Source organism: Chlorocebus sabaeus, chromosome 29, assembly GCF_047675955.1.
Source record: "Chlorocebus sabaeus isolate Y175 chromosome 29, mChlSab1.0.hap1, whole genome shotgun sequence".
Taxonomy (NCBI): Eukaryota; Metazoa; Chordata; class Mammalia; order Primates; family Cercopithecidae; genus Chlorocebus; species Chlorocebus sabaeus.
In genome coordinates, this window is record NC_132932.1 from 1693857 (window position 1) to 1706956 (window position 13100).

Here is a 13100-nt window from a genome sequence, read left to right on the forward strand (position 1 = left end):
AGATGTCGTCAACAACTTTGATTGTTCCATGAAGACTAGCTTAATATGTTGCCATTCCTGGGCCTCAAGAATGGGCCCTAAATGCCCAGCTTGGTGGCTCACGCCTGTAATCCCAGCACTTTGGGAGGCCAAGGTGGGTGGATCACCTGATGTCAGGAGTTTGAGACCAGCTTGGCCAACATGGCCACTGATCTTTACTAAAAATACAAAAATTAGCCAGGCATGGTGGTGGGCGCCTGTAATCCCAGCTACTCGGGAGCCTGAGACGGGAGAAACACTTGAACCTGGGAGGCAGAGGTTGCAGTGAGCCGAGATCACGCCACTGCACTCTAGCCTGAGTGACAAGAGTGAGACTCTGTCTCAAAAAAAAAAAAAAAAAAAAAAAGAAAGAAAAAAAGAAAAAGAATGGGCCGGGTACAGTGGCTCGCTCCTATAATCCTAGCACTTTGGAAGGCCGAGGTGGGTGGATTACCTGAGGTCAGGAGTTCAAGACCAGCCTGGCCACCATGGTGAAACCCCGTCTCTACTGAAAATACAAAAATTAGCCATGCATGATGGCAGGTGCCTGTAATCCCACCTACTCAAGAGACTGAGACGGGAGAATAGCTTGAACATGGGAGACAGTGATTGCAGTGAACCGAGATCTCACAAATGCACTCCAGCCTGGGTGGCTGAAAGAGACTCTTGTCTCAAAAAAAAGAAAAAAAAAAAAAAAAAGAAGAATGGGTTCTAAAGTGAGATTGTTACTGGAAAGGGGTCCATATCCAGACCCCAAAAGAGGGTTTTTGGGTCTCATGTAAGAAAGAATTCAGGGCAAGTCCATAGAGTAAAGTGAAAGCAAGTTTATTAGGAAAGTAAAGGAATAAAAGAACGGCCACTCCATAGACAGAACAGCCCAACTGGTTGCCCATTTTTATGGTTATTTCTTGACTATATGCTAAACAAGGGGATGATCTCATGCCTCCCCTTTTTGGGCCAATTAGGGTAACTTCCTGACGTTGCCATCTCATTTGTAAACTGTCATGGCACTGGTAGGAGTGTAGTAGAGGATGATCAGAGGTCACTCTCATTGCCATCTTGGTTTTGGTGGGGTTTGGCCAGCGTCTTTACTGCAACCTATTTTATCAGCAATGTCTTTATGACTGGTATCTTGTGCCGACTTCCTCTCATCCTGTGACTAAGAATGTCTTAACCTCCTGGGAATGCAGCCCAGCAGATCTCAGCTTTATTTTATCCAGCCCCTACTCAAGGTGGAGTGGCTCTGGTTCAAATGCCTCTGACAAGATGAAGTAGGAAAGATGGATGCTCAAGAATATAGACTTGACTTCAGTCAGACAAGGCCATTCCCTGCTTAAAGCACACCTTCTACTTGGGCATCTTCATGTAGCTCTTCCCATTTCTCCTAAAGGGAGTCCTCTTGTCCTCCTCCCTCTTTCTAAGATTCCCCTTTTCAAGATCTAGTTCAAATTCTTCTTTCGTGAAGCCTTCCCAGCCATTGTGGGGAAGAACTCCTTCAAGTCTCCCTCCTTCTTCTAAACTCCTTTGCATCTTACTGTTCACAACATTCACAACATTTGGCCGTGAATTGTTTTGATACAACTTAAGAAAGTAACTCCAAAGTCTGATTTCTTTGGTCTACAAAAGCTACCCTTTCCTTTAGTGCTTACAATTACTAGAGTCTAAGCCCCATCGTGATCAGCCACTGCAACTTTAGCAGTTTTCTGGATCTCCTCACATGTAACCCTCAGAGAATGCTTACATTTCCTGCAGATCCCTGCTGCTTCTGGGGTTCTGCTGGTCACTTCTGGCCATCTTGTGATGAGCTTCTCCAACTGCTCCTGATTTCCCCGCCCCTCATCATACCAAGTGCAGAACTACCAAAACCAAGATGGCAATGAGAGTGACCTGTGATCATCCTCACTACTACACTCTTACCAGTGCCATGACATTATCTGCCGGGTATGTCAGGCCAGCTGTAACACCTGTTTCATTGAAAGTTCTGGAATACCAGGAGGGGATTGTGCAGGAAAGAGGGAAAAAAATCCATTGAATGAGATATAGGAGATTATTGTTCTTAAAGTCCACCAGCCATTCACCTGGACAGGGTATTTTGTTTTTTTTCTCCCACTGCTCATTCCTCCTTCTGCTGCCACATTATCATGAGACTTATCTTCTGCCGTGGAGTGTCTTTGCTCATGTCTGTCACTGGTCCATTTGCTACGACGCCCCTGCCAGGTGCTGGACCCTGATCAGGAGGCCCAGTGAGAAGGGAAAACCTCATGGCGGCCCCAGACTCACTTCTCAAGACACATTCTAACCTGTAGAGATGGATCTCTTCTCACAGTTCAGGCCATCTCAACGTCATGAAGGTGAGCTGTGTAGCTCAGCGTGGTCTTAAGCTACTGAGAATATGATTTTGGCTTTACTGCCATAAAGTCATTGCAGTGTTTCTTAAAAACAAACAAACAAACAAGTCTCCTCCAGAAGTGGAATCAGAAAATTGCTGGTAATCTAAAAAACAACTTTCCCTGGCTTCTTGACATTACATTTTCAAAAATATAGATGTTCAATCTCATTAAAACAGTCTAGTACATATTTTTCTCCCTTAAATATGTTTTATTACATCTTACAAAAATTAGCAGTCTCGTAAAACATCAAGGAGGAGAACGGTAGTGCCATCCAAGGGATGGCCGGGGCCCTGTCTCTGTCTTTGAAGGCTCACAGTCTGGGACTGGGTGGGTTGTGTTTTGAGGAGTCAATAACGAAATGTTCTCAAGAGTGACATATTATTAATTTGGATGAGAAATAAGACTGTTAGAACAAAATACTCTTCCCAGTACATTCACAACTCAGCCCTCTTTCTCTTAGTCTGAACCTTGCTGAGATCCCTTTGACCCTTTGGAAAAGAAAAGTGTCATGTTTCATCTCAGTCAGTGGATGTTTAGTCTGGAGAAGTCTCGGGAAGCAAGCAGTACTTTGGCGGGGAAAAACTGTCCCCCAGTCAGTCTGCCCATCAGGGAATAGGCAGTGGTTTCCGCTGGATGAGCCCAGTTATCCAAAAAAGCAGGGACAGCCACTCCTGGATAAATACCTTCCTGGAATGGAGCTACCCAGGAACTAGGAGGCAATGTCAACAATGAGGTGTGCTTCCCTCCTCTTCCACCAGGAGTCTGCCAGGAGCTGTGAGGAAGGCACTGTGAACACTGCAAAAGGTTAGAGATGCCCAAGAGGTGCTGTCAGTAAGTGCTGGGGTACTTGCTAAGAATTTAGAAATGAGGGATATGGATGGTTCCGACTAAGAGGCTCTTAACCTTTTCTGGGTCACAAAGGTATTTGAGAATTTGACTCTTCCCACCTCCCTTTCAATCTATGTAGACACACAATTTTTTTTCTTTTTTTTTTTTGAGACAGAATTTTTCTCTTGTTGCCCAGGCTAGAGGGCAATGGCGTGATCTCGGCTCACCGCAACCTCTGCCTCCTGGGTTCAAGCAATTCTCCTGCCTCAGCCTCCCAAGTAGCTGGGATTAGAGGCATGCGCCACCATGCCCGGCTAATTTTGTATTTTTAGTAGAGACGGGGTTTCTCCATGTTGGTCAGGCTGGTCTGAAACTTGACCTCAGGTGGTCTGCCTGCCTCGGCCTCCCAAAGTGCTGGGATTACAGGCATGAGCCACCATGCCCGGCCTTTTTGTATAATTGAAGAACAATTCTGAAAATGGAACACTCTGAAGCTTCTGCTCTAGACTGTAAATGCCGGGAGGGCAAGGACTGGATTTGTTCTCTGGACTGGATTTGTTCTCTAATGTGTTCCAGCATCTACCAAAAGTGCCTAAGATACAGGAGGTGTCAGTGAATGTTTATTAAGTGATAAGATGCAGATGTGCCTGTCAGCCTCTGCAGAGGCCAGGCTGAGGTGTGCAAATGCCAGCGGCATCAGTGCCTTGAGGTGCTTTGAGGCTGGCAGTGCTTGCATCCCTGACACTATTCTTCTTTTTCTTTTTAATTTTTTTTTTTTTTTTGAGATGAAGTTTTGCTCTCGTTGCCCAGGCTGGAGAGCAATGGTGCAATATCGGCTTACTATAACCTCTGCCTCCTGGGTTCAAGCAATTCTCCTGCATCAGCCTCCTGAGTAGCTGGGATTACAGGCACGCACCACCACGCCTGGCTAATTTTTGTATTTTTAGTAGAGATGGAGTTTCACCATGTTGGCCAGGCTGGTCTTGAACTTCTGACCTCAAGTGATCCACCCTTCTCGGCCTCCCAAAGTGCTGGGATTACAGGCATGAGCCACTGCACCCAGCCCAGCACTATTCTTCTTGACATTTAAGGCCAGGGCTGATGGAATGTGAAACCTTCACTCTCCTAACCCACTGGTCCTGACCTAATCTCGTGAACTGAGGTCCAGGACACAGGTGTCAACCTAAAGGACAAAAACTGAGACAAAATTAATAAAAGCAGGGAGTTTATTTGGGCCAGATTTGAGGACTACAATTTGGGTGCAGAGATTCAGGTTGCCCTGACTATATGCTGAGATTAGTTAGCAGCAGTTACATGTGAGTCTTTAAAGAAGAGGCAGTTCCTAAGTTGTTTGCCAAGAAGTTACATCAAAGTAACATAAGCTATTAATTAGCTATACATTGTTCTTTGTATCACAAGTGCCAGGAACATGAAGATAATAGGCAAGGCATCTAGTCAAGACCCAAACACCTTTAAACACTTGCCCCTGGTCATGGGGATGGTGGGGGACACAGTGGGCACGACCGAGGTCCCACACTCTTGTCTCCCTGAGCCTGATAAATTTTGCATGCTTCACAGAGCTCAGGCTGCTTTCAGCTATTTTTCTTTCCTTACAGGGAAGAGATGAGGAATGACACTTTGAAGGTTCTTGCATTGCTACTCAATATTTGCAGTGACTTTGATATCAATTTCTCCTAAATGCCTCTCTGAATTCAGTCATTCAGCTGTGCTGTGCTGCTTTTAAGGAGCATCTTTGGTCTACCGTGTTCCAGGAGGGTGCTTGGTAGGTGTTATGGGCTGAGTCACCACAACAGCTGGTCTTGGTCACCTCAAGGGTCTCCGCCACCACCAGTGAAGGAGCCAGGGGCCACTGTTGCCATTGCCACTTCTAGAAACCACAGGCCTGCTGTTAACTATGCTGTGAGTTCAGACAGGTATGGGACCTTAGAGTAAAATGGGCTGTGTCCCAAAGTATTAGCGGCGCTCATAAAAGAGGTCCACCAATATCACATGCCCACACACTCACTGATTCTCTACACTGCCAGGATGGCAGACACACATTGTACTTAAGGAGCTGTGTCTGAGCACAGCTCACCTGTTCAGAGTCCTTCTACCTTGTGGTGAGCTCCCTCTTAGGGGCTCCATAATCCTTTCCTGTAGCCTAACCTCAGACTATGGGTACTTGCATACATCAGGCCTATTTTTGTGTCCTTGAATCTAAATGAGAATCAAAGTTCCAGTCTCTTTTTACCCCTGGGAGAATCCTAATTTTTAATGTGATTTGGTATATGCAAATAGATATAAAAAGGGACTCTTCTTATCTCTGTTTGCTGTGGAAAGAGAGGCACTAATGTAAGCAGATACTCTGAGGGGTGGATTCATGAAGCATGCCAGTGGTGCCAGCCTGGGGATGAATGTTGTCTGCTCTTCTCAGCCACACTGGAACCCTAACTCTTGCCTAGCCAAAATATGCTGCTAGTCTTGCCTAGTAATAGACACTTAGTCTTAATTTTTTTTTCCCAAGGACTTTTCCTTCACTGTCATGCTTCATAACCTTTTCCTAGTTTTTGGACTGCTGACATACCTACATCTTGGATTTCTCCTCCCCTGCTTGCTAATCCTGTACCATTGGCTTTCTGTTGGTTTGCTTTCTTACTACTGTTTCTCTTGTTTCCAGTGGTGACTCCTTCTCCTGCTTTTTAACTGAAGGCTTTCACTGAGGCTTTATTCTCATTTTTTGAGATGAGGGCTCACCATGTTGCCCAGGCTGGTCTCAAACTCCTGGGCTCAAGGGATCCTCCAGGCGCAGTCTCCTCAGTAGCTCGGATTACAGATATGAACAACAGCACCCAGTCCTTTTTTTCCTTTTCTACATAGACTTCTCCAGAGTATTAGGTTTCCTATCTATTTGCTTACTTACTCACCCACTCCTTATTCACTTTTTTATTGAGTTTCTCTCATGTCTGTTATGATATTGGGCGTAGGGAATACCAAGATGAATAAAACCTAGTTTCTACCTTCAGGGAGTCATATAAACAGATAAGGCATAGTCTGACCCAGTATCTGGCTCTTTCAACTCATAGTCTAGTACTCATTGCCCTCTATCGAAAGGCTAAGGCTTGATTTTAATCTCCCATCTTCCATGAATCCTGTGCCTGGGCCACTAGCTTTCATTGATTTTCTTCTCTATACTGCTCTGGTCAAGAGAGCTGGAGTTTTTACATTCAAAGTTTTGTGACCTTGGGTGATTCATTTGACCTGTGTTAGACTTAACATCCTACTGTGACATGAGGAGGTTATAGCACTAGGGTTCTTCCATCTTCAAAATTCTATTTCTATGATCATAAACAATTGTGGGAGATGGCTAATATAAAACATCAATTTTATAGTGGAACCAGTACTAAAAAATAAAACCAACTTATGAGTGACATCCTCATGAGAGTTGTTAGTACATGATAAAATTGTTGGTTGGGCCTAAAAAATATCCATCTTGTCACTTACTATAATTAGCCAGTTGCCAGACCCATTACCATGCTCAAGTAAGGGAAGGCAGGCATGGGAGTGGCTGGAGTTAAAACAGAATAAGGTTGGTAGCCTTAAACTTTCTGGAAGTATTGTCCTTGTATAGAAATTGTGCTAAGGTCATTGACCTTTGTAGTGAATTTGTGCCTTAATCTATAAATTTATAAATATCATTTATGTTAAATAAATTTCTGTAGAGCAAAAGTTTGTTTGGATCTTAACAATAACTTTCTGATTAGAAATGTGATGTATGAACACTCTTTTCTTACTCATTGATACTTTGAATTTAAAAAACAGAGGCTTACTCAAGCTAGTTGACTAAAGTGGTGTGTGTGTGTGCGCGTGTGTATGTGTGTGTGTGTGTGTGTATGTGTAAGATTGTAGAAATAATACAAAGTTTGCAGAAAGAATAGAAAGAATCAGGCAGTCTCTCATGGTCATCCAAGAACAGAAACAAGGCACACAGGGATTGGAACAAGAAAGTCAGCAGCTCAGGCTGCCACCACCGTTTCTGGTGGGCCCATGTTCCCTCAGTTATTACTTGTCTCTGAGTGTAAGCTACTGTTACACTTCTCTTGGAAACAAGGTCTCTCTTATCACTGATGGTTTATTTGCTCCCCTGTGACTTCAGCTTAGGAATCGCTTTGGTTTGCTATGGCATCTACTCCAACCCCAACTCTACACAACTTTTCAGAAAAGTACACCAGCATCTTACTAATTAGTCTCTGTGTTCGTTAGAGTTCTTATAACTGCAGAAGACCATAATTCAAATGAACTTAAGAAAAACAGAGAATTTTTTGGCTTGGCTTGTACAATCAGAAAGGATATTGTTGGCAGGCCTCAGGCATGACTGATCCAGTCATACACAACACTGTCCAAATTCTATCTCTGTCTGTTAGCTGCATTTCCATAGCTATGTGGTCCTCATGAATCCAGACAGCAGAAAGGCTCTCTCCGTGCAGCAGTGGAAGGGTGAGGCTGGGTATGGCTACTGGCAGCTCAGGGTTATGTCATCACAGTTTTTGAGCCCAGAGGAGAGAGCTTTTCCTAACTCTGCTCCAGCACACGGATTCTAAAGGAGGGATTCCTGGCCTGCCTTGGGTTGGATGGTCACTCTTTGGATCAGTCACTGTGGCTGGGTGATAGATATTATAATAAATCGTGTTCCCTTTCCTGAACTTTGGCTTTATATTGTGATATTATATAGTCCCATTAGAATCACATGATTTGTGTAATGGGGAAGGAGCTGCTTCCCAAAAGGGAATGAGGTAGTGGTTAGTAGAAGAAAATAAGAAAGAATGTTTAAAACAACAGGTATCTACCAAAGTTTCTGTACCTTTTAGTTAAATTTCTTGAGGAAATCTGCCACATTTATCCTGGCCTTTGGCTTAGTTTCTCCTGGGCTGTTTGCTTACCTGTGACCCACTCAGATAGGTGGCCAACTCATATGTAGGAATGCTGCAGTTAGGGCTCTAGGTGGGGAACACAATGATTGACCTATCTACCACGATAATGTGAAAATAAGAAAGAATAGATCCCAGTATGCAGAAATAACCACAATTAATATTTTAGTTAATATACTTATATTCTTTTATCTATGTGTTAATATGTGTCTTTAAAAAATGGGATCTGCCAGGTGTGGTGGCTCACACCTGTAATCCTAGCACTTTGGGAGGCCGAGGCAGGTGGATTACTTGAGGTCAGGAGTTTGAGACCAGCCTGGCCAACATGACTAAACCTCCTCTCTACTAAAAATACAAAAATTAACCGGGCATGGTGGTCCATGCCTGTGCTCCCAGCAACTCAAGAGGCTGAGGCATGAGAATGACTTGACCCTAGGAGGCAGAGGTTGCAGTGAGCTGAGATGGTGCCACTGCACTCCAGCCTGGGTGACAGAGTGACACTTAGTCTCAAAAAAAAGAGAGGCTGGGTGCGGTGGCTCACACCTGTAATACCAGCACTTTGGGAGGCCGAGGTGGGCAGGTCACCTGAGATTGGGAGTTCGAGACCAGTTCTCCAGAGATGGAGAAACCCTGTTTCTACTAAAAATACAAAATTAGTCAGGCATGGTGGCACATGCCTGTAATCCCAGCTACTCGGGAGGCAGAGGCAGGAGAATTGCTTGAACCCAGGAAGTGGAGGTTGCAGTGAGCCGTGATCATGCCATTGCACTCCAGCCTGGGCAACAAGAGCGAAACTCTGTCTCAAACAAACAAACAAACAAACAAACAAAAAAACAAAACAAAAGAAAAAGAAAAGGATAATACCATGTATACTATTTTGCAACACTCTCTTTTTACTTCAATGTCTGTTTTTCTACAATGTTTGTGACTTGAACTAGGGTAATGGGGATGGTGATAAGTGGTTGGATTTGACATATGTGTAAAGGTGGAGCCAATGGGATTTGCTAATGAATTGGGTATGAGATGTGAGAAAAAGAAATGTCGACATTGTTAGATAGTATTGCTTATTCATGGGGGTATATGATGTGAGATTGAAATTAGAAACCTTTTGGACTAAAATTCATATATACTGAGCAACTTTTGCTTTTCCAGTTTAGGCATTATGGGGATTCCAAAATAATTTTATGGAAAAAATCCCTGTTCCCAAGGAACTTAAAAATCTGCCCAGAGGCTGAATAACCACAAATGAAATGATGAAATACATGGCAATAAAAATGAGTCACACACCACAGCATGATTGAATTTCAAAACTATAAGCTTGAGCAAAAGATGTCAGACACAAAACAAGACCTATTAGATGATTTCATTTATATGAATTTCCAAAACAGGCAAAACTAATCCATGGTGTTAAAGATCAGGATAATGGTTGCCACTGGAATGTGGGGCGGGAGCTTGAGAAGGATTTCTGGGGTGCTAGTCCATTCTCTTTCTTCACCTGGGTGGTGGTTACATGAGTGTGTTCACTTTATTGAGAATTCATTGAGCTTATGATTTGTATACTTTTCTATGCATGTGTTATCTTTAAATTAAAAAAGGTTAAAAACGCTCCAGTTCTACACTGTGGATTCCTGATTCCGAGTGCAAGAAAAGGATATCTAAAGAGGGAGAACCCAGCTTAGACTTGAGGAAAAGGGACAAGAGTAGGGCCTAGAGACTAAGCGGTGGAGAAGATGGTCCCAATGGTAAGACACTTGGGGCCTGAGTGTGAAGTAAGAAAGTGAGGGCCAGCGTGGGGCACAGTGAATGGAGTGGCTCCACTGAAGTAAGAGATGCGCAGGTGATGTGTGAGATGGGAGCTGAGGTTGGGAGGTAATTCAGGGGAAACGGGTTAGAGGGTCTTGAGTGCCAGGCTCGGCAGTGTGGGGCCTTTCCTTTTACATAGTGCAAGGTTACTGAAGCTGTGGCATATTGATGACAGTGTATTAGGATGCTGAAGAGGAGGGTCCTGGGTAAACGGAGTGGTAGGGGTGGATGGAACTGTCACAGTGGGGCTGAAGAGGGGGTGGGTGGAGGACTGTACGCTGTGAGGCTGAGATAGGCCTGGGGCATTGATCTTGGCTAGTATTCTGCTGTCAATTCTTGTTAGTGTAGATGTTTGGGTTTGCATCCTTTCCTAAGTGGGCCTCAGGGGCATCAGACTCAGGCCTGCTGTGCAGGGACAGCTTTGTAACATGCCCCTGAGGATTGTCCCATGTCTGGATCCTTCTCAGAAAGTGCATGCTCTCACCTGAGCCAATCCCACCCCACCCCACCCAAGTGGGGTCCAAACATGGGACTCTTCTAGAGTACGCCCCTTTCAGCCCTGACAGTGCAGAGTCTGTTTGCAGCAACGCAAGCCTCAGCGCCCAGCACAGAAGCCCAGGGCAGCTGTGTGGGCAGGATATGCTGGGGGCCAGCCCCCTCTACCTTATTTAGGCAAATGTGAGTATTTCTCAATCCTCCCGCTGAACCCCTTCCAGCTTACTGACTCCTCTGTAGAGTGCAGATGGTGGAGGGTAGGAAGTAGTTTCTTCATTTCCAGGAATCCTGGGCAACCGAAATTCCTGTGTAGAGAAGCATCTTCCCTTTGTCTTCACACTTTGTAGCCAACCAGATATGCTGTCCAAGGAGAGAGTAGTTGATTAAGGCAGAAGCATGGGCCTGATGAGATGTATTCCAGAGCCAGAAGGGACAGTATTCTTCCCTCTAGGGTGAGATGATCAATATCTCAGTAGGGACAGGGAAGATAAGGTTTGTTCTTTTCCACTATTGCAGAATAGGAGAGGTTCTAGAAAATAACAGCAATACCTGATACGGTGTTTTATGATTTCACACATCATGTGAATTATACATTGGTTCTTCACGATCCTTGGCAATGATCCATCATATGAATTATCTTATTTTCTATTTTTGTGTTTCTCAACCAGGTTGTGAGAAAGATGAGGAAAAGAGCATTACCACTGCTTGTCACATGAGGATTCATGTGCAGATAATATGAAAGGGAGGCAATTTTTCCAGTCTCAAGAATGGTAAAAGGCACAGGTGGGACTTGAACCCGGACTCTTGGCTTCAAGTCCAGAGTTTTCTCTATGCACCAGCTACCCCTCAGCAGGATGTGACTATCCTGCAGTAACCCTAGAGGAAGTTTAGTCCTTGGGACACTTGGCATGCTAGTCTCTGAAAAAAATATGATGGGGATGGTGGTGGTTGTAGTGCATGTTGGGTTGAGGGGACAGAGGAATAAGCAGGTTGATGGTTGTTGTCCATCAGGTAACACAGTGTTTCTTTTCCCATTTTCTCTGGAATCAAGAAGCAACCAGAAGATTGGGCTGAGCAGAAGACTGGAGAGAGTGCAGGAAAGATGTTAGCAGGAGAGGGAAACAAAGCACCGTCCAGGAGCTTAGTGGAGAGTGCTCCTTTTCTCTCCCCAACTGGATCAGATTGTGTAGACAGTCTGGGAGGTGCAGCTGGTCAATGCTTAACCCAAGGTGACTTCCTCACACACTCAGGATTAGGGCCAGAGGATTTGTAGACCTCTCCATGCTGGAGTGGATGCCATACCTTGTAACTTCTTCAGCAGTGTAAAACATCCAATAGGTACCTTCCAGCTGTCTGCAACACGAGTGCATGCTCGTCGGGCAAGAGGTCACAGCTAGGGCGACAATCCACATGAGTTGGGAAGGGTTCATTTCACCTGTCAAACACTGATGCTCTCATGTGGAATGCACTGGGGCTTTTGGTCACGATAATTACTGTGGAAGATCCTAGGTGGCAGCGAAGCCAGGGTGAACAGACTGAGCCGTGGAGGTGGTACAAGGTGACCCCAGCCGAGGTGAGTGCAGACCAACCATTTGGCATTTGGGGGCTGGCTGGGAGCAGCAGTTCTTGTTACAATCTAAGGTGTGTATCTTTGCCTTCAGTAAGCTTCTTGATATTTCTGATGTGAAGAAATGATTTTCCAGTGGGTGCAGTGGCACCTTATGCAAAGATGTATTTTGAGAGTTAAGTGAATTAAGTCTTGATCCCTTATCTTACCATTTCCAGATTTGGTGACCAAGTCCAAATTCATCCTCCATACTACTCTAGATTTTATAGACTCTGCATATATCTACATTTAGTAATTTCCTCGATCTCTCTCTCTCTCTCTCTCTCTCTCTGTGTGTGTGTGTGTCTGCCATGCCAGCCAGGGGTCAGGGCTTCTTCTTGGGGCTGTGGCCTTTCCTCCTGTTACATTGGTTCTTTAAGATCCTTGGCAATGATCCATGCTACAACATAGATGAACCTTAAAAAATATTACAGTAAGTGGCTCATACCTGTAATCTCAGCACTTTGGGATGCTGAGACAGGAAGATAGCTTGAGCCCAGGAGTTTGAGACCAGCCTGGGCAACATGGCAAAACCCCTATCACTATAAAAAAATACAAAAATTGTCCGGGCATGGTGATGTGTGCCTGTAGTCCCAGGCACTTGGGAGCCTGAGGTAGGAGGATCACTTGAGCCTGGGAGGCTGAGGCTGTAGTGAGTTATGATTGCACCACTGCACTCCAGCCTGGGTGACAGAGTGAGACCCTGTTTCAAAAAATAAAAAAAGTAAAATTATTTTCTAATTAAAAAAAAAAATAGGGCCGGGGCGTGGTAGCTCATGCCTGTAATCCCAGCACTTTGGGAGGCAGAGGTGGATGGATCACCTGAGGTCAGGAGTTCGAGACCAACATGGCGAAACCCTGTCTCTACTGAAAATACAAAATTTGCTAGGTGTGGTGGCAGAGGCCTGTAATCCCAGCTACTTGGGGAGGCCGAGGCTGGAGAATCGCTTGAATCCGGAGGCAGAGGTTGCAGTGACCAGAGATTGCGTCATTGCACTCCAGCCTGGGTGACAAGAGTGAGACTGCATCTCAAAA

The 13100-nt window shown here is 44.8% G+C and overlaps 1 protein-coding gene across 1 annotated transcript in view; it reads left to right on the top strand.

The window, feature by feature from the left end:
• The first annotated feature begins 1888 nt into the window (after positions 1 to 1888).
• The window catches only part of OR6J1 (olfactory receptor family 6 subfamily J member 1), a 13770-nt gene continuing 2558 nt past the window's right edge, over positions 1889 to 13100 (top strand). Inside the window, exon 1 of the mRNA XM_073012897.1 lies at positions 1889 to 1959. Coding sequence (XP_072868998.1) covers positions 1889 to 1959 — 71 coding nt within the window. The remainder of the gene's footprint in view (positions 1960 to 13100) is intronic.